At 36.2% G+C, this 19,301-nt stretch overlaps 1 protein-coding gene across 8 annotated transcripts in view; it reads right to left on the bottom strand.

The window, feature by feature from the left end:
- Positions 1–1,421: 1,421 nt before the first annotated feature.
- EVI5 (ecotropic viral integration site 5) overlaps positions 1,422–19,301 on the bottom strand; it is a 196,548-nt gene continuing 178,668 nt past the window's right edge. For 7 of the 8 annotated variants that reach the window (XM_025872195.2, XM_025872197.2, XM_025872199.2 and 4 more), the window contains one exon: positions 1,422–5,904. In XM_025872195.2, the coding sequence (XP_025727980.1) occupies positions 5,593–5,904 (312 nt within the window). In that variant the 3' untranslated portion in view covers positions 1,422–5,592. The remainder of the gene's footprint in view (positions 5,905–19,301) is intronic. The other variant, XM_073896298.1, reaches the window with a different exon arrangement.

The raw sequence follows: 19,301 nt of genomic DNA, 5'->3' as shown, positions 1-19,301 counted from the left end.
GCAACCATCACCACCAAAGTCCATTTTCAGAACTTTTCATTACCCCAAGCAGAAGCTCCGTATCCATTAAACAATAACTCCCCTCCTCCCCACGACTCTCTTCCCTAGTAAGAGCTACTCTATTTCTGTCTCTTTGAATTTGCTATTCTAGCTACTTCATATCAGCGGAACCATATTATGTGTTGAGCTTATTTTATTTAACATGTTTTTAAGATTTATCCACATTGTGGTATGTATTAAATTTCATTCTTTATAGTTGAGTAATATTCCATTGTATGTATGCCACATTTTATTTACTCATTCACCTGTTACTAATGGTCACGTTGTTTCTATCTTTTGGCTATTGTGAATAATACTATTATGAACACTGGTGTACATACAGATCTCTGTTTGAATCTCTTTTGAGTATATATCTAGAGGTGGAATTGCTGGATCATATGGTAATTCTATGTTTAACTATTTTGAGGAACTGCCAAAATTTTTCACAATGGCTGTACCATTTTACATTCCCAACAATGCACGAGTTCCAATTTTCCATATCCTTGCCAACACTTTTTTTAATTGCCATCCTCATAAGCGTGAAGTGGCACCTCACTGTGGTTCAAGTTTTACTTTTCTTACTATTAGAGTCAAATTTGCGATCTGTCTTTAATAGATGCATATATTTTTAGTTTTGGTCCTAGCAGCTTATTGTTTTTTGACCCACTTAAATTTATACCACAGATTTGCAACGAGGGGTGATTTCTATTCTTAGTCCTCCTTACTGGGGACACTGGCAACAACTGGAGACCTTTTGGGTTGTCACAACTGAAGGAGGGGTGGTACTGGCATCTAGTGGGTAGAAGCCACGGATGCTGCTGCACATCCCTATCATGTAAGGGACAGCCTCCTGCTATAACGTGGCCTCAAATGCCAACAGTGCCAAGGCGGACAGACCCTGGGTTCCATCTATCTTGTCATATTTCATGTACCTTTGTAAAGTGTCTTCAACCCTTCAGGAACAAAGAATATATAGTGAACTACTGCTTCTGAAGTAAACAATGTTAACATTGTGATAAAGATGCAGAAAGCGTAACTCTTCATAATAGCATATTCAAATTATATATTTGAATATACTTATTAACTTAGTTGCTAATTGATTCAATCACCTAAAATATGATGTGAGATAAAAATATCACTATTAATATTTTCAAAAAGTTAGCATGTTCCTGAAAGAAATAATAAAGCTAGATATCTTGCCTTTCATTAAACTGAAAAATGTCATGTACCAGGCTCTCTGGCACTAATTATGCATGGTGGACCAGATGGATATGGTCCCTGTACTCACGGAGCACAAACCTCACTCATGAATAGGTGATGTTAAGCCACGCATTGTTTTTTGTTTTTTTTTTTTAAGATTTTATTTATTTGACAGAGAGAGACACAGCGAGAGAGGGAACACGCGCAGGGGGAGTGGGAGAGGGAGAAGCGGGCTTCCCGCAGAGCAGGGAGCCCGATGTGGGGCTCGATCCCAGGACCCTGGGATCATGACCTGGGCCAAAGGCAGACGCTTAACAACTGAGCCACCCAGGTGCCCCAAGCCAAGCATTGTTAATAGTGTATTGATGCCTCTCCCCTTTTAAATAGTTTAAGGAAACAGAAATTCTTATAAAACGAAAAACTTTAATAATTTTTTAAAGGAAAGGCACAAGTAAACATTTCAGGTTATCATACAATGTTACAATAAGAAATTCCAACAGTAAAATGAAAAACATTATAATTTTGCATCTCTATAGTATATCTAATGTATTATTCTGTCATCTTCTCTTTGGAGTGTAAAGAGAGGATAGGTAGATCAATGGATGTGATGTAAAAAGTTGGATTATAAATAGCATTCTCTCCACTTTTAACCAGGAATTTTCATTTCAGGAGAATGCATTAAATTAAAATCAATTCATTTTAAAAAACTTACTGTTTTGTTAATGATGGAGCAGCAGTAACTTTCAGGCTAAAGCACACTGTTTTAATAAAGTAAATCCTTGATTTCATAAAACATTAGCTGTCGACGTCTGGTACTACACAATCATTAAGCTGGCCATGAAAGGGCTTTACCGAAACACAATTCATATATTTATTTTACTTTAAATCTGAAAATGATAGTGTATTATGTAAAAGATAAAGAAGAATATGGAACCAATTCATTTCTTATGATGTTAGAAATAAAATACTTAAAAAGGTCTAGACCTTGTTTTCAAAGGCACTATCTGGAGAGTAACAAGCTGCATCATGCTCAGAGCTGTTTTGGTTTTTTTTTCTTCCAAACTAGCTTGCCAGTTGAGACTTAACGTCTCAATTAGTCATCAAACATTGAGTACCTAATATCTATCAATAGAAAGGGTAGAAATTGTGTAACATATATCTTTGACTGCTTTTTTCAGGAAGAAAAAAATTTACCATTGATTCTTAAAAGGCTGTTGAAATATTGGCTTGATCTAAAAGTTCTGTTTCATCACCTCAGTGCGATTTCCATTTTTATTCAGATCACCTGTAGCTTCTACTTTTAGCGTTTCAACCTAGATGGCAATAACACCAGGAAGGTAACTATCCTAAGAGAGTACTTTTGTGTGTGTGTGTGAGTTTATTTTATTCACTTCTTCCTCCCTGAATATTCTCCAGCTCTAAGTGTTAAACTGAGTAACATTTAAATGACACAAAGTGATTGTGTCAGGGATTAAATAAAGTCTATCAAGAGAACATGTTCCAATACCTCGAAAGTCTTAATATGAAGGGCATAGCATCCTGGTTGCATTCTAAAAACCAGGAAGATTCTAAACCCTTCTAAGGAGTATTTGAATCAAAGTTCTTGAATGAGATGATTGTTGTTTCTAGTTTTTCCATTGTCCAAAATACAAGAATATCAGTGGATTAAGGTTTACTTACCATGATTCTTTTAACACTCGATTCCTAACCAGAAAACAGTAGTTAGGAAATTCTCTAAGAATATCTTTCAGATTTAGAATTCAAACATGATTCTAGAAAGATGTTCTTATTTTAAAGTCAAATTATAACATCGGCTCATTGAAGCATACCTTAAAGGTCAACATGCCTGCTTGAAAGAGCAGTGCTGGGATTCTGGAATTCTTCCCTTTCTGTCTCCATTTCCAAAGGTAGAGATGTCCTTCCAAATTTGTCTTTGGCATCAAACAGCTGGAATATTTTCCACTTTGAATAGTGGTGAGTTTAAGATCCACTAGGAAATTTAGTCTTCCAAACCATTAGTTCAACAGCAAAAGCAAATCGTCTGATCTTCTACTGAGACAAACTTAAGACGCAAGCCTACATTTTAGAGGGTCTGCAAACTTTTTCTCTAAATTGCCAGACAGTAGATACTCTGGGCTGTTTGTGCACTACAGTCTCTGTTGTCTCTACTCAACTCTGCCATGGTACACGAAAGCAGCCGCAGACAATACGTAAATGGATAAGCATGGGTAAGCTCTGATAACATAGTTTTATCAATACTGAATTTCAGAGGATTTTCATGTGACACAAAATATTATTCTTTTGATTTTTCCCCCAGCTATTTAAAAATTAAAAACCACTCTTAGCTTTTGGGTCATGTAAAAACAAGAAGCTGGCTGGAAGAGCTTTATGGCCTGTAGTTGCTGACCCTTGGTCTAGATCAATAGATTACATAAAACTATTGTGGGGGTGAAAGCAATCGTGTGGTCATGACTCATCTCATTTTACTTGGGCATCAATAGCTTCTAGGCTGACAGTAATGAACCCCAAAAGAGAATCCTAAAAGCACCAGACGATTCTAGTAGAGCTGTGCAGAGTTTGAGTGTTGATACATCTATACACAGATACAGATCTATATATATTCAGGAAACACATTTAAATCACATTAATTGTCAGAAGAGCAGAGAATGGAGAAATTCATTAGCTGAACCTTTTCAGCTTGGTGTCAGAGAGATCTTGATTAAAACTTTGGCTCTGCTACTTACTAACTTGTAACCACAGGTAAATTACTTAACCACTAGAATTTAACCTGGTGATATGGACACAACAGGCCTATTTTCAATCTTGTTTCTCAAGCAAATAGCTACAAAGGGCTTGCTAGAAAAGCCTAGTCTATCATGTACCATAAAGTTTAACTTCTGGCTTTAGACACAAAACGATTTTCTCTCTTCTACTCCATTCTGTCATGTAAAGTTTTTTTTCTGCATGCAACATGTTGTGCAAAATTGTACCTCCATATATACTGAATTCTACTTTCCTCTTATCCTTGAAGGCTTTCATCCCCCCCCCCCATAGGCTGCTGATGAAAACAGAAGTGGAAAGCATCCAGTCAACACACTCTTGTTATCTTTACGTACTCTGAGTGTAATTTGGTGTTTCCACCAATTTATCAAAGACAGGGAAAAAAGTCTAGATGATAAAAAGGAAGAACTGGTAGGAAAGAATTCTTATGGCTTTATCTATGGATTAACTAGAGAATCTGAAGATAATGTTCATAGATTATTTGCAGATATGATTTTTGTGTATCTTGGACCTCAGTCCATTGCTTAAATTATATTAAGTAGATATTAGCACTAAGTAATACGTGCTATAACCTCTTTAATAATGAAAAATTTATTGTTATATACACATGAAGCAAAATATGTCACCAGTAGTGTTTCTGAACAAGCATTAGTTCACTTATGAATCTGCTAGTGTTAAATGCTAAGCAAAATACTAAAGCTTTTAAAATATTAGTTTGGTTTTATTTTCAATTTTCTTTTAACCTAGTATTTACAGAAGTCCTGTTAGAATACTGAAGGCAGTCATTTTGCAACATGTACATTCTCCATATAAAATGATTTTTAAGGTGGGTGATGTAAATTTATAAATATGTACAAAAACCCCATTTATTTGTAGTTAACCTACTACTCTGACCAGTAGGCAACACATGGAAGCATCATATGCACGTAAAAATTAGAAATTAAAACAAAACTTAAAACTCTCAAGATAGATGACCATTCATTTGTGTTTGTAAAATTATATGGGGGAAAAAGGCATTGTATTTGGGAGCTTTCAGTGGCCCACGGCTAAAGTAGTAATTTTAACTGAAAATTAAAAAACAAAAAAACAAAAAACAAAGAACCAGAAACACTCCCCCAACACCAAAACACAAGATAAATTAGATGTATATCTTGGTCAAATGTTTGTAGACAGCTGCCCTGAAAACAAACCAATAAATATGCAATTTGTTGAATGAGCATGAAATATTGCACTAGAGCAGGTTTGTCTGAAGAAAATTCAATTTTTCATAGTCCTGAACTTCAAAATGCTTCCCACATATAAATTGCATTTTCTAAACAAGAAACATTAATATTCAGTAATACTGTTAGAACCTTATTTTTCCCATTAACCATATTCCTGTCTACTTTATGGCAATGGTTAAGTCAGTGGTGAAGATCTGGCAAAGATAAAAAGGCAGATAAGACTGTAAAATATATATATATATGTATATGTATATACGTATGTACATATGAAACAGGTATGTTCCAAAAACCCTTAATCATATGATAACTGATCCCTTAAAAAACCCCACAGTCTAGGTCACAGTGATGGTCAGACAGTGGTTGAGTACGACTCTCTTCTTGGGGGCTGCTCCTTTCGAGCCATTTGGTTGCTGTCTCTTGTCTCCAACACACTGTCTTCTGTTTCGCTTTCACTACCATCTGCCACGGTGGGGTCCAAAGACATCGGGCCAGATTTTTTGTGCAAAGGAAAACCAACGCCACTTTCCCGTATGGAATTATCCATAAAATCTTCATCAGAGGAATGGAATGATTCATCATCTCCTATTAAATGGTTGACAATGTGGATTCCATCAAAAGGAGGCTGGCCTGAGAAGACCCTCTGGCCTTTTAGGCACCTGAGCTGTCAAAACAAAATCCAAGTTAATATACTCAACTAGGGGAAACACACACACCAAGAAAGCAAATGTTTCATGTTTAAGAAAGAAGATACCTTGCCTTTTTTTTTTTTTTTTGCCATTTGTAGATAAAATAGTAACTACCAATTTTTATGTGCCTCCTATGTGTTATGTAATAGGCACGTAACTTGTTATTTTAATTGAATTATCACAAGAGTCCTATGTGGTAGATTTTATCATCCTCATTAGAAATGAGGAAATGGGAACTCAGGTAGAGGTACTTGCTGTGGACACATAGCTAATAGCAAAATTTAGATTCAAATTGAACCTTCATTATATTATAGATAATATAACGAACTCCATGCACCCATCACCTAATTTCAACAACTAACATCATGGACAATCCTGTTACATTATACCTCTCCTGCCCCTGGATTACTTTGAGGTAAATCCCAGACATTCTATCAGTTTTACATAAATATTTCAGCATGCATCTCTAGAAGATGTGGACTTTAAGACCATACTGTGAACTATCACACACACTGCCTCAAGAGCATGTCCCCATAATAATGAAAATCAGTTACAAATACTGAAAACTTGCTAGGAGTCTCCATCCTATTATAATATTCCAAAGACCACCAAACCACCATCAGTCACTCTGGGCAGGAATGCATCTTCCTACTAATGAGATTTCTCTCTGCATGGGAGGAATGAGTAGTATATAGTTTTGCCTTCTCTCCCCTACTCCTCCCCAGGGAGAACGAGCAACTTCGCTTATTAGGGAATAGGGGAGAGGAATGGCATGTATTGCCCAGCTATTCCTCTTTTCTTTCCACCTTTCAGAACCAGCTTCTGGCTATCCCAGGAGCTTCACATGGCCAGACCTTCATGTGGGCATCATATGCTACCTGTTACTAGGTGGGCAAGTCTGACTAATTCTAGAGTTCAGCAATGAAAAACCCATTGTTGTCACAAATCTAAACCACATTCTCCAAAACCAGCTTTTTCAGGATTAAAGGTGACTTCTATCATCTCCCACTTCTTTGCCTAAGTTACCTTAAACTCCCAAACCCGCCGCCATGGATATTACCACTTCTACTACCATATAACTACCATACGATTGAGACGTCAGCCCTGTTGTCCTCAAGAGCTTAGGTTTAAATAGGAAATTTAATTTTGATAAGGTCGCTTGTTTAATTTCTCCCACACACCATGAAATTTCTCCTACAATAGAGCAGAAGAGCTAAAAACAAAACAACCAAAACAATAAGTGAAAAAAACTAATTCCCAAAATCTCCCTTGACTTGCAAGAATTTGGCTGAACTAGGTCCCATGCCTCCTACCTTTATCATTACTATTAACCTTCAACTTTGTTTCTCAGGGACAAATTCCTGGTCACTCACTATCTTTCAAATCTTAAGATAAAGTCTGTGTGAAATATTCAGGAAATATTACACACACTTTCAAAACTAACGGTTCTGAGAGTAAAGACACTACAGCCTGGCCATACACCTGCCAGCTCTCCTGACAGACTTCCAGGAAGAAGTGAAGAAACGTCAGCACTTCCCTGCTGGGGTGTGAACAACGGGAAACAAGAAGGACACTGAGACTCCGGACAGTGATGTCTGCCTCAGACCTTCAACCCTAAAGAAATCCCTGTGCCCTGGGCCAAGAGAATAAAATTACAGTGGGGTACAATGTACTTTAAGTAATACCAACTCCCTTGGCAGGGCAGAAGGATCTAACCTGGGAGTTGAAGTTTTAGGGAAAGGGCACAGAGCGCCACAAGGACCTCTCAGAGCTGTCATACCCACTGCATTACTACAACGGCCACGTGCTGATGCAACATCCCATCACCACATTGCAACACACGACTTGGAGCTCCAAGTGTTAGATTAAGTCAGTTAATCTCTTCCTTTCTTTTCTTCCCAGACCCTTTTGAAGAAATAATCTGGAACACGTGTCTTCCTTTTCCCTGGCTGTTACCAAAGGAGTACGGCAGGGGAACCACAACTTCCCAATTGTTTGGAAAGCTGTAGCTCTAACAGATTTTATTGCAACTAAAAAACTGCAGCCTCTTATCAGATGTAATAAGACACCTCAAATATTATATAAAACTAACTCTAGGTGGAGCGGTCATTTCCTCAACGTCAAAGGGCATGCAACTAAAGCTTCTTTATTTGAGAACTGCTAATAAAGAACAGCAATAGCATAAAGGAATTTTGGAGAAGAAAAAGGTGAAGGCAAGGGATTCTCTGGTAAAACTGAAGCTATCCCTTTATCATCTCTTAGACCTAGGAGTGTACTCACTGGTTCTGAGAGGAAGGAGGCCTGTATATGCCCCGAAAGGGGACATTTGCACAAGGAACTCCAGGGTACTGAGTACCCATAATGTGCTCTAGAACAGGCTGAACTTCAGGTGAGGATGTCCTGTGAAGAGAGGTTTGGCTAGAGGAAGGCCAGAGCTGGGCCCTCTAACGTGCAGTCTTGGGTGTCTGGATCTAAGAACTGTACTGCTGATCCTATTACTAGACTTTTAGGAGCTAATTATATTTAAACAACAACAAAAAACAGACAATTTTCTCAACCCTACATCCCCACTTCCACAGATATTATTATTGGTAGCACACTTAGATTAGCATATCTCAAAATATGGTCCACTGATCATCTCCATCAGGATAACCAAAGATGATTATTAAAAATGCAGAATCCATACCCAGATCTAAGGAATCAAAATCCGGAGAGTGAAACACTTTTTTAAAAAGTTTATTATTTGTTTAAATAATCTCCACACTTAGCGTGGGGCTCGAACTCACAACCCTGAGATCAAGAGTCACAGGCTGCACTGACTGAGCCAGCCAGGCGCCCCGAGAGTGAAACAATCTTACAAGCATCTCAGGAGACTGTGATAGCTCAGTTTGAGAAATCACTGTGGTAGATATTCTGTTCAAATCAAATGAGGCTGAGTCAGAAAGGAGTTGATTTACCTGAAATGGTAATTCTTATTCACAATAAAAGTGCTTCTGAACAAAGAACAACTGCCTGTGTGTGCCTGGTATACAGAAATGGATGCAATCTTTCAGTAGTACAGCTAAGCTGTTCGCAGCCAAATCCACTACCTGGTGGGTGAAACAAGGAGCAGTCTGTTTAAATGCGTTTTCCTGAAACTTTCTCCTGGTATAGGGTAGGACCCAGGAATGCATATGTTCAAAAGACCTGAATAATTTTGATGCACATCCCAGGGTAAGGACCACTACTTAGGCAACGTTTTGTCTGTTTGGTATCTTGGCTTTGTTTGGTATCTTCTTTGAATCAAACATAGGATCAGGAATCTGACAAAAGCTACTGACTCTCTTTCTTGAAAAGTACATATATATACTTTAGCATACCCTTCTGCAGCCCCCTGTCTTTTCTAATTTTTGGTTAAAGACTGTTGGGACATCTTTATGAAGCAACAACAAAACAACTAAACTTTGTGAAATGCCAGTAACACACCCATATCATGAAAAGGTTTAAAAAGTATTATTTTTCTAGGTGAAATTAGGCATAGGTTTTAAAGTCACTGAATTTGAATGGAAGTACTTTTGAGATTCACCAAGGAAACAGAGGGGCCAGGATTCTTTGGAATTTGAAGCAAAGGGACTCTTCTCTGGTGAATATTGGGATTTCCCCAAAGAAGCGTCTCAGCTAGATCATAATCAACAAACCCTATATAGGCATTCAGAACTTCCTGCCAGCTTTTTAAGTTCTCCATGCCTAAAGTTTGAGCAGGGAGTCAAATATTTGAAAAAAGCGCCTAAGAGATGCTAGGGGGAAAAAAAAGGCAACTAGGAGGAAACAGACTACTGGTGAAAAGAAAACTCTTTAAAAATCATTTATTTCCTCCGAAGAAACTGCATCCATGTGTAAAAACAAAAACAAAAACAAAAAACCCAGAATACTCTAAAAGAGGTTTTAGACATAAATTTCTCTGACCTGAATGACAGGAGCTTTGAGACTGAAAAAGCCTATCAAGTATCCATCACGATGGATAAAAGTAGACTTATATGATGGTACCTCACAATGAAATTTCAGGACACTGGGAACAAGAAAAGATAAAGCATCCAGCCAAAAACAAAAACATGTTGTATATAAAAGATTAAGAATCACAATGATAGGGGCACCTGGGTGGCTCAGTCCATTAAGCCTCTGCCTTCGGCTCAGGTCATGATCTCAGGGTCCTGGCTCCCTGCTCAGCGGGGGGCCTGCTTCTCCCTCTCCCTCTGCCCCCTGCCCTGCTTGTGTGCTCTCTGGCTCTATCTCAAATAAATAAATAAAATCTTTAAAAAAAAAAGAATCACAATGATATTAGACTTCTCAACTCTAAAGAGAGTAGAGCAAGGCCTTCAAAATTCTGAGAAAAAATTTCCAACATACATTAAGAAAATTGTAATTACCTTAAAAAACATTTTAAATACAGGGGATAATTTAGTGGATTCCTGTGTTGTCATCACCTAGCTATTTGGAAGCAAATGAAAAAGGATTTTTATGTTTTTTTCTCTTAATAAATACGATCACATTTATTTTCAATAGCTTTTATTCTGCCACCAGGAATAATTGAGCATGCCTATTATAACCAGCCTTGGCCAGCACGACCATTACATATTTTTCTTCATTATAATATGCACTATTATTGTCACTTGGTTTCTTTGATTACTGCTGGGATGGTTGAGATTTTCTTTTGATCCCAGTATAAAATATAGTATTTATATTAGTTTCAGGTATACAATATGGTGACTCAGCACTTCTATACCTCACCCAGGGCTCAATCACAAGTGCCCTCCTTAATCCCCATCACCTATTTCACCCATCCTCTTGCTCACCTCCCCTCTGTTAACCATCAGTTTGTTCTCTATAGTTTAAGAGTCTATTTCTTGGTTTCTCTCTCTCAAAATATAGTTTTTAAATAACGTTAGCCTATTGTACTAGAAGAGGTCTTAGAAAAATATAATACACAATCTAATTCTGGAGTCCTTACTTTTAGGAGAATGTTGATGATGTTTAACAGCACCCTTTGACTTCCTAATTCTCTAGAATAATTAATAAATTGTGTTACATATAAGAACCACCTGGCCTTTATTTTAAAAATTTTTAGATTTTTGGTCCCTCCTCTCAGACACCTGGATTCAGCAGGCAGGACTCAGGAATCTGTATTTTAAACTACTCCAGGTAGTTCTTTTTTTTTTTTTTTTTTTTTAAGATTTTATTCGTTCATTTGACAGAGCAAAAGCACAAGCAGGGGGAGCTACAATCAGAGGGAGAGGGAGAAGGTGGCTCCCCACTGAGCAAGGAGTCCAATGAGGGGCTTGATCCCAGGACCCTGGGATCATGACCTGAGCTGAAGGGAGAGGCTTAACCAACTGAGCCACCCAGGCTCCCCTCCAGGTAGTTCTGAATAGGATGATCCATAGATCACATTCGGAGAGACACTGCTCTAAATGGATCATATTTAGGGATTTACTATATCAGGATCATGTTAAGAAAATTTGGTAAGGATAAATAAATTTGAACTTAAGATGTTCTTATTAATTTATCCCTGCCATTATCACTGTCATATTTTAAAAATACAATGAATTTTGTGCCTAATGTGGACACACAACTAACTTGGGGGGAAAAATGAAAATACAAAGAACTAGAAGGCTAATAAACATTTTAAGATATGACACCTTCACCATCTAGTTTCAAATCTAGTTCCCATGGGGTAAGTGTTTCAGAGGATTCATCACTGAGGAACACCATCCAGTTTTAGACATCTCAACATCTCAGTTTAGTGAGAGAACATGTGTTTATAAAACACAGTCAGAGCCTTCTCTCCTCCTCCTCCTATCGAATGTCAACCTTCAAATTCAAACTTTATTCTGAGGATCAGCTTCATATTCAGGTGACAGACTATACCTTTTAAAGGATAACATGTCTAACTTCAGGAGTACAGTTCTAGCTTTACAGCCCTTGATAGAAAAACTATTTTTTTAAAGATTTATTTATTTATTTTATAGGATGGGGAGGAAAGAGGGAGAGAGAAACTCAGCCTCTGTGCTGAGCCCGATGTAGGGCTCAATCTTAAGACCCTGAGATCAGGACCCAGCCAAAGCCAAGAGCCAGTCGCTTAACCAACTGTGCCACCCAGGCGCCCATAAGTAGCCTGATATTAAAGAGTATATTCTGTATGATTCCACTTAGTTTAAAAAAATAATTTAAAAACAAGTAAAAAAAGGAGAAAAATTTGGAGTTCAGTGATAGATAACACAAAGTTCATTAAACTTACTCGCCTTGCATTTGTGAACATTTGAAAATATCCCTAATAAAAAACATGCACATTAAAAAAATAAGGTCATCAATAAAATCTCTCAAAAACATTTCCAAGTTCATTTGTAGCTGACCATTTTGATAAGCAGTTACACTCACCATAACAAAACCCCAAATAATCCAATGACAAAAAACAAAAAAATAAAAACTGCTTCCTTTACATTTTAAAAGTATTTCTTTTTTATTTTCTGGTATTATTTTGATATTAGTAGTTAAAATATTAGCATTTTAATAATTTTATAGCATATTTAATACATCAATAGGCATAAATATTTTCATAAACAATACTGTATTGATTGGCATACATATATATTTGAGTATATTATTTATGGATAAGTTTTTTCCAAGTTTCAACGAATACTTAAAATTAGCACTGCCTGGACGGCTGCCGTGCTATACTCTACCACTTCTGTCAGCCTCTAGAGATGTAGACTGTTTCTTAATCATTTTTGTATCCTAGAACTCAGCATTCTGACTCGACAAGAGTGGGCACATAGGAAATATGGATGAACTACACTGAAAAGATAACAGGATTCCTGAGAAAGCCCTCCAGTACTAATTATTCATCTCATCCTTTTAGAATAAGAATAAGAAGACAGAGGGGAGTGCTAATATACAAGACCCCAGGAATGGACTGTTTCTTACCTGATATGGACTGCTTCATCATGTTAGGCATGAAGAGACAGAGTAAAGAGATAAAAACACAGAATTTGTTTAAATAATACTTAAGATATTCTGACATACTCATTACAGCTTAAAAAGCTAACAAAATCTTAACCTCTCACTAGCTTCAAAGAGATTGGATTTTAAGATTTCTCTGCATGTATTCAACAATACTGACCCAAAGAAAGTATTTAGTAATTAGAAAAAGAAAGTGTTAAGATATTATACAACATATAAAGAAGACAGCACAAGAGGCGGTATAGCTAATAAGAAAACAGGAAACTGTCATGTTCATAGTCTGATGAACGTAGGTTTTGACAGGAAATAGCAGAGTTTCTAACTGCATGATAGTAAAAATTCTAACACTAAAAACGAGTATTAAAACTTATTACAGCTATTTCACATAAAGATTATCAGTAAAATTTGAAAGCAGGGAGAAAAACCTGCAGGAATGAAGATTCTGAAGGCCCAAAGGACTTCATAATCATTAAAGATACACAAGTATTTAAAAAATTTCTCATTAGTCTACTTCATTAGCTAAACCTCTAGAGGTTAAGATAGAAGTTTCTTTTGTAAAACAGAGAAATGTTATAGCTTTAGAGATTTGTAGCCTTTAAATATAACTTCCTAATAAATAATAGAGAAATCTGTGCTGAGAAATTTGATCACCTGGGCTGGTGTCCATGTGGACAGAGTACACATGTTCTCTATGTGTTTGCTTTCTTCTAGTAATTTTAGAACACTGGTAACTTGAAAAGGTTTGGGTTGATTTTTGCAGTTGATTTTAAAGAGACACAACAGGTTATCCTTCCTCAATTTTAATGTGTAGGGTAATAAAATTAATAATAAACTCATATATATGAGGTTTTACAGTTAAAAGTGCTTCCGTGTATATTATTTATTTCAAGTTATTTCAAGTTAAAAAAAATTTCCCCCGTGTGTGACTGGAGGCTGAATTGTACAGACAACTACCACTTTCTGAGATTCAAAAGAATAAGAAGGGCTGCACTGAATATTCTGAAAGACAATCAGTCCACAACAAAGTGGAAAAAAGTCATCCACACACCAAAAAAACCCCTAACCAAATGAACTTTGATCACTACCAGACAGGGTTTAAACCATTTAAGTGAGTCATGTGATACCAAGCGAACTGCAAAACAGATGCAGTTAAGTTTCCAAGACTGAGTCATATCAGATTATAAAAGCTCCTATTTGTACACTTGGGTTTATATAATCAATCTTTGTAAAACACTGAACTATCGCTGTTAATGCTAAATGTAACATTTCTGTAAGTGATGTATAAGATAAAATTTTAAATAACTATACTTTATATGAGAAGATGGACATAAAGTTCAGTAATCATAAAGATTTGTATTTCTAAGTTCTAGAGGCTTTGCTTTCTTTCTCCAAAGTATAATCGGTAATTTTGTTGAAATCCTTACATAATAGTTTTAATAGTGTTCTCAGTTTTCAAAATGTAAAAGGGAAATGATGTGCTAGATTAATTCTCAATTATCAGCTTCTTTCAAAAATGAATTGGACACACGACAAAGATTAAAACTAGCCATAAGCACCCACACCAAAAGATTTCCAGTGAATCAGAACAGGAAACCAATAAAAGCAATCAATTGGAGGTCATGACTTTTTGATCACTGTATTACATAGACAGGAGCATAAATTCAGACCTAGAGTACTTAAAAGTAGATTAAGTTGAAAAACTCAAGAATTTTTTTGAAATAATACAAAATAGGCAATGTTGAAAGTGGTTCTGGCTTAAAGCTAAGTAAATTATTTTTTAAAAACCAGATAAAGCACTTAAAATTTAAAAAACATACAGATTCTGTGTTAAATGTATAAAATGCAGTAGTTAAAACTCATGCTTTTAAAAGCAAAGAAAATATATGTACCCATAATAATAAGTGAAAAAGGTGGAAAGGAAAGTCTGGCACTGAAGAAATTTATACTGTGCATTTGTTACCAGAGAAGGAGAGAGGGGGAAGAGTTAAGTCATTTACAAAGAACTCTTAAGTCTTTCTATAGTGTATACTTAGATTTATCCAGTATACTACAGCAAACAAAATGAAACTGCATGGTACTCTTCCTGGCAGCTGACACATCTTGATAAAATTGAAACCATTAACATTATTTAGAAGGTACTATAATGTCAATGGTGATGAGGTTAGGAATATATGAGCTTCTATGTAAATTTATGACCAATTACAGGAAATAAATCACTTCACACTTGTTTCACTCTGAACTTTTAAAGCTACATCAAAGTACATTTCATTTGATTTAACCTTCAGCTGAAGCACTGAAAAAATTCAAATGTTTAGTAAAACATCCTCATCAAAACAAAGTACTTCTTTTCTATCTGGATTGAACCATTAAGAGGAATCATTCTTCTCTAAGCTAAGATCATAGGTTTTCTCAGTCTATCTTATTACCCAAATTTTAATCATTTATCTGATAAGGGACTTATATCTAAAATATATAAAGAACTCTTACTCTTATAATTGAGTTCAATTATAAAAAGACAACCCAATTACTAAATGGGCAAAGGATCTGAGTAAATATTTCTCTAAAGAAGATATAGGTGGCTAATAAGCATATGACAAGATGCCCAATATCATTAGCCACCAGACCAGGAAAACACAAATCAAAACCAAAATGAGATGACATTCATAGTTATTAGGATGGCTGTAACAAAAGGGAGAGATAATATCAAGTATTGGCAAGCATGCGGAGAAATTGGAATCCTCATACACAGCTGGTGGAAATGTAAAATGGTACAGCTGCTTTGGAAAACAGTATGGCAGTTCTTCAAACAATTAAACAGAGTGACAATATGACCCAGCAATTCCACTAGTAACATTCAAGACAAATGAAAACATATGGTCACAATGAAATTTGTACATTGAATGCTCACATCAGCATTATCTATAAGAACCAAGAGGTGAAAACAACCCAAATGTCCATCAACCAATAAATAGATAAAGAGAATGTGGTATACCCATTTGATACAATATTATCGGGTAATAAAAAGGAATGAAGTACTGATACATGCTCCAACATGAATGAACCTTGAAAACATTATGCTAATAAAGAAACCAGTCACAGATGACCATATATTGTATAATTCCATTTACATGAAATGTCCAGAATCGGGAAATCTGTAGAGCCAGAAAGTAGATTAGTGGTTGCCTGGGGCTGGGGGAAGGGAGCATGGGGGAAATGAGGAATGACTGCTAATGGGAGTGGTATTAGTTTTTGGAGTGATAAAAACATTCTAAAATTGTGGTAATGGCTGCACAACTCTGTGAATATACTAAAAATTACTGAATTGTACACTTAAAATGGGTGAACTGTACTGTATGTGAATTATATCTCAAATAAACCTGTTTTAAATACATATATTTTGTGGGTATGTTTCCAATGGAGATATTGCCACATTGAAAGTAAATAATTTTCTATCTAAGAAATATAGAAAATTTAATTGATTTAAAAAAATTCACCAACAATGTTAATCTTCAACACCCAATTTTTTCCTCAACAGAAAAAATGAAGTGGTGGCTACCTTCCCCAGCTTCATTTTAATAGGCAGAAAATATTTGCAGTAAAAAGTTTAATGCTTTAGACAGAAGTATGAAGTAAAAGGAGATGAATGCATTTGTAACATTCAGTTTTTTCCAGAAACTAAAATTAACTACTGATGGAAAAATAATTTTAAAAATACATAATATACATGTATAGCCACAGACCTACACTATTTTGTCACTGAACACAAAATGAGTTTTCAAACAGAAAAGGTTAGTATCCCCCTCTTCCTCATTCTGGGGTACTCATAGGCTGCTTAGTTAAGATTGGGCACTTGTAAACCACATGACCTCATGAATGCTATCTTATCATATCACAGGTTCCTCAGACTGACCACAACAACTTAAATCAGACAGGCAGCAAAGTAACACTAAGTCTTGACACATATTATTGGTATGACATTTTAGCTGTCCAGTTCGTGGGGAGTGAAAATCTGATTATCTTAAGTCCAACTGCATCTGTGAGATAGGGTCCATGAAAAGCACATGATTTACTGCACTAAAGACTTCCAACCACAATTTAAAATTTTTAGTTTTTGTAAATCTGAGGGAGCTAGCTCATCTTTTATCAATTCTCCTTTAGTTGACACTTAGTAAGTTTGTAAACACATTTACAAACGTTCCTAGTTTGAAAAACTGTCAATATGGTGTTATTATTTCTTTTAAAAACTAGCATTTTAAAACTGAATTACTTGTTGCAAAAGAAAATAAGGTTTTAAAAATGATTGGCTATATTTCAAAATCTTGGCATAGCTGAAGAAACTGGACTTTTAGATTTAAGAATATATAGCACTAAAAAACAAGTGTGAAGTATTGGGTAGCTTGAATAATAGGAAGAGAATACCTAAATTAAACTGAAAAGATTCAAACTGGCTCTCAAATGCATTGTTTGGGCCAAGGTCTTAAAGAGAATATAATTCAAAACATAATCAAGGAAAAAGACTCTATTTTATGGATTTCCTCTCGTTTGATTAAGAAAGCTTTACCCTCAGCCATCAGATCAATCTCTCTGAAAGCTATTTTCAGAACCACAGGCGACAAACTGATCAGGCTAAGTCTCTGGTTTCAGAAGTGTCCCTCTCTACTGATTTCCCTATCATTTTTATAGCTGCTCCTTCTCTCTTTCCTGAGCTCATTATTTGCCTCCAAACCTTTGCATATGATGGCCTCTCTGCCTAAATACTCTTCTACTCTCCTTTTCCTGGCTTTTTTTTGTTATGTTAATCACCATATATTACATCATTAGTTTTTGATGTAGTGTTCCATGATTCATTGTTTGCGCATAACACCCAGTGCTCCATTCAATACGTGCCCTCTTTAATACCCATCACCAGGCTAACCCATCCCCCCACCCCCCTCCCCTCTAGAACCCTCACTTTGTTTCTCAGAGTCCCATTGTCTCTGATGGTTCATCTCCCCCTCCGATTTCCCCCCCCTTCCTTTTTCCCCTCCTACTATCTTTTTTTTTTTAACATATAATGTATTATTTGTTTTAGAGGTACAGGTCTGTGATTCAACAGTCTTGCACGTCCTGGATATCTTCTATTCCTCCTTCGACATAGTTTAGGTAGCTCCACACCCAGAGACTTTTGGACACATTTCTAGGCCATGGTGCCACGTGGTTCTACCACAGCACTGTCCATACAGACTGTTCTCCCTACCAGTCTGAATTCCTTCACAAGTGGGACAATGACTTTTAGATACCTAGCACACGATGGGGATGGAAAGCACTTTAAAGATTATTTAGCATGACTGCTTTAGGATGCAGTAAATGAGGCAAGGCCTGAGGCATGCTTGGGAGCTAAATGATGTCCAAATGCTCACTGACTGATGAATATATGAAGTAAATTGGCATCCTGAGGGCACACAGTTAATCAGTGGTAGAACTAGGCCTAGAATCCAGGTCTCCTAACTCTAAGCTCAGTGTTCCAAAACTGATAGTTTCTCAACCATGTGTAGTAAGTTCTTTTTGGAGAACAAAGACACAAAATTCAGAAACAAAACTAAACATCAAATTAAACAAACAAACAAACAAAATAATCTGGAACTGTTATTAAGAATTTGATAAATTACACATATATCTATAATTTTCCCTCTCTTCTCCCTATTATGGATGTGTTTAGAAATACTGGCATGATAATGAAAGGAGAAAGTAAGAGTTACATGAAGAGTAGGGATAATTAGGTTTTTTGTTTTTTTTTTTTAAGTAGGCTCCCATCCAGCTGGAGCCCAGCAGAGGGCTTGAACTCATGACCCTGAGATCAAGACCTGAGCTGAGATCAAGAGTCAGACGCTTAACCGACTGAACCATCCAGGAGGCCCAGGATAATCAGCTTTTGAATAAATGAAAAAATTTAAAAATGAATACACAAGTCTTGAAACCTGAGTATACAAGTCAAGTTCACTGGACTTTAAAACTGTAGCTCATTTGGTTGCTCACATCAGGCTGAATGAAATCTTTAAGCATATCCTATTAGTTTCACTTAAATGTTAAGTACATCTAATTCTGTAGTCATCTTAAAATCTTATTGGTATTATACATATTACTGAAATAGTTTTTTTTTTAATTATATGGTTTATTTGTGTGTGGTTTAAGTCAACCATTAACCATGTAATTCATTGCAGGGGAGAGAGACAAGCTTAAGTAGGATCCATGCCCACTGCTGAGCCCAATGCAGGGTTCAATCTCACAACCCTGAGATCATGACCTGAACTGAAATAAAAAATCAGAGGCTTAACTGACTGAGCCACCGAGGCACACCTGAAATAGTTTTAAGCATTTATATCTTATTTTTCTCATG

This window comes from Callorhinus ursinus, unplaced genomic scaffold (genome assembly GCF_003265705.2).
Source record: "Callorhinus ursinus isolate GAN/ISIS: 27379988/994484 unplaced genomic scaffold, GSC_fseal_2.0 scaffold9, whole genome shotgun sequence".
Taxonomy (NCBI): domain Eukaryota; kingdom Metazoa; phylum Chordata; class Mammalia; order Carnivora; family Otariidae; genus Callorhinus; species Callorhinus ursinus.
Note: the sequence above shows the minus strand (reverse complement) of the source record. Positions and strands in the feature narration are given on the sequence as shown.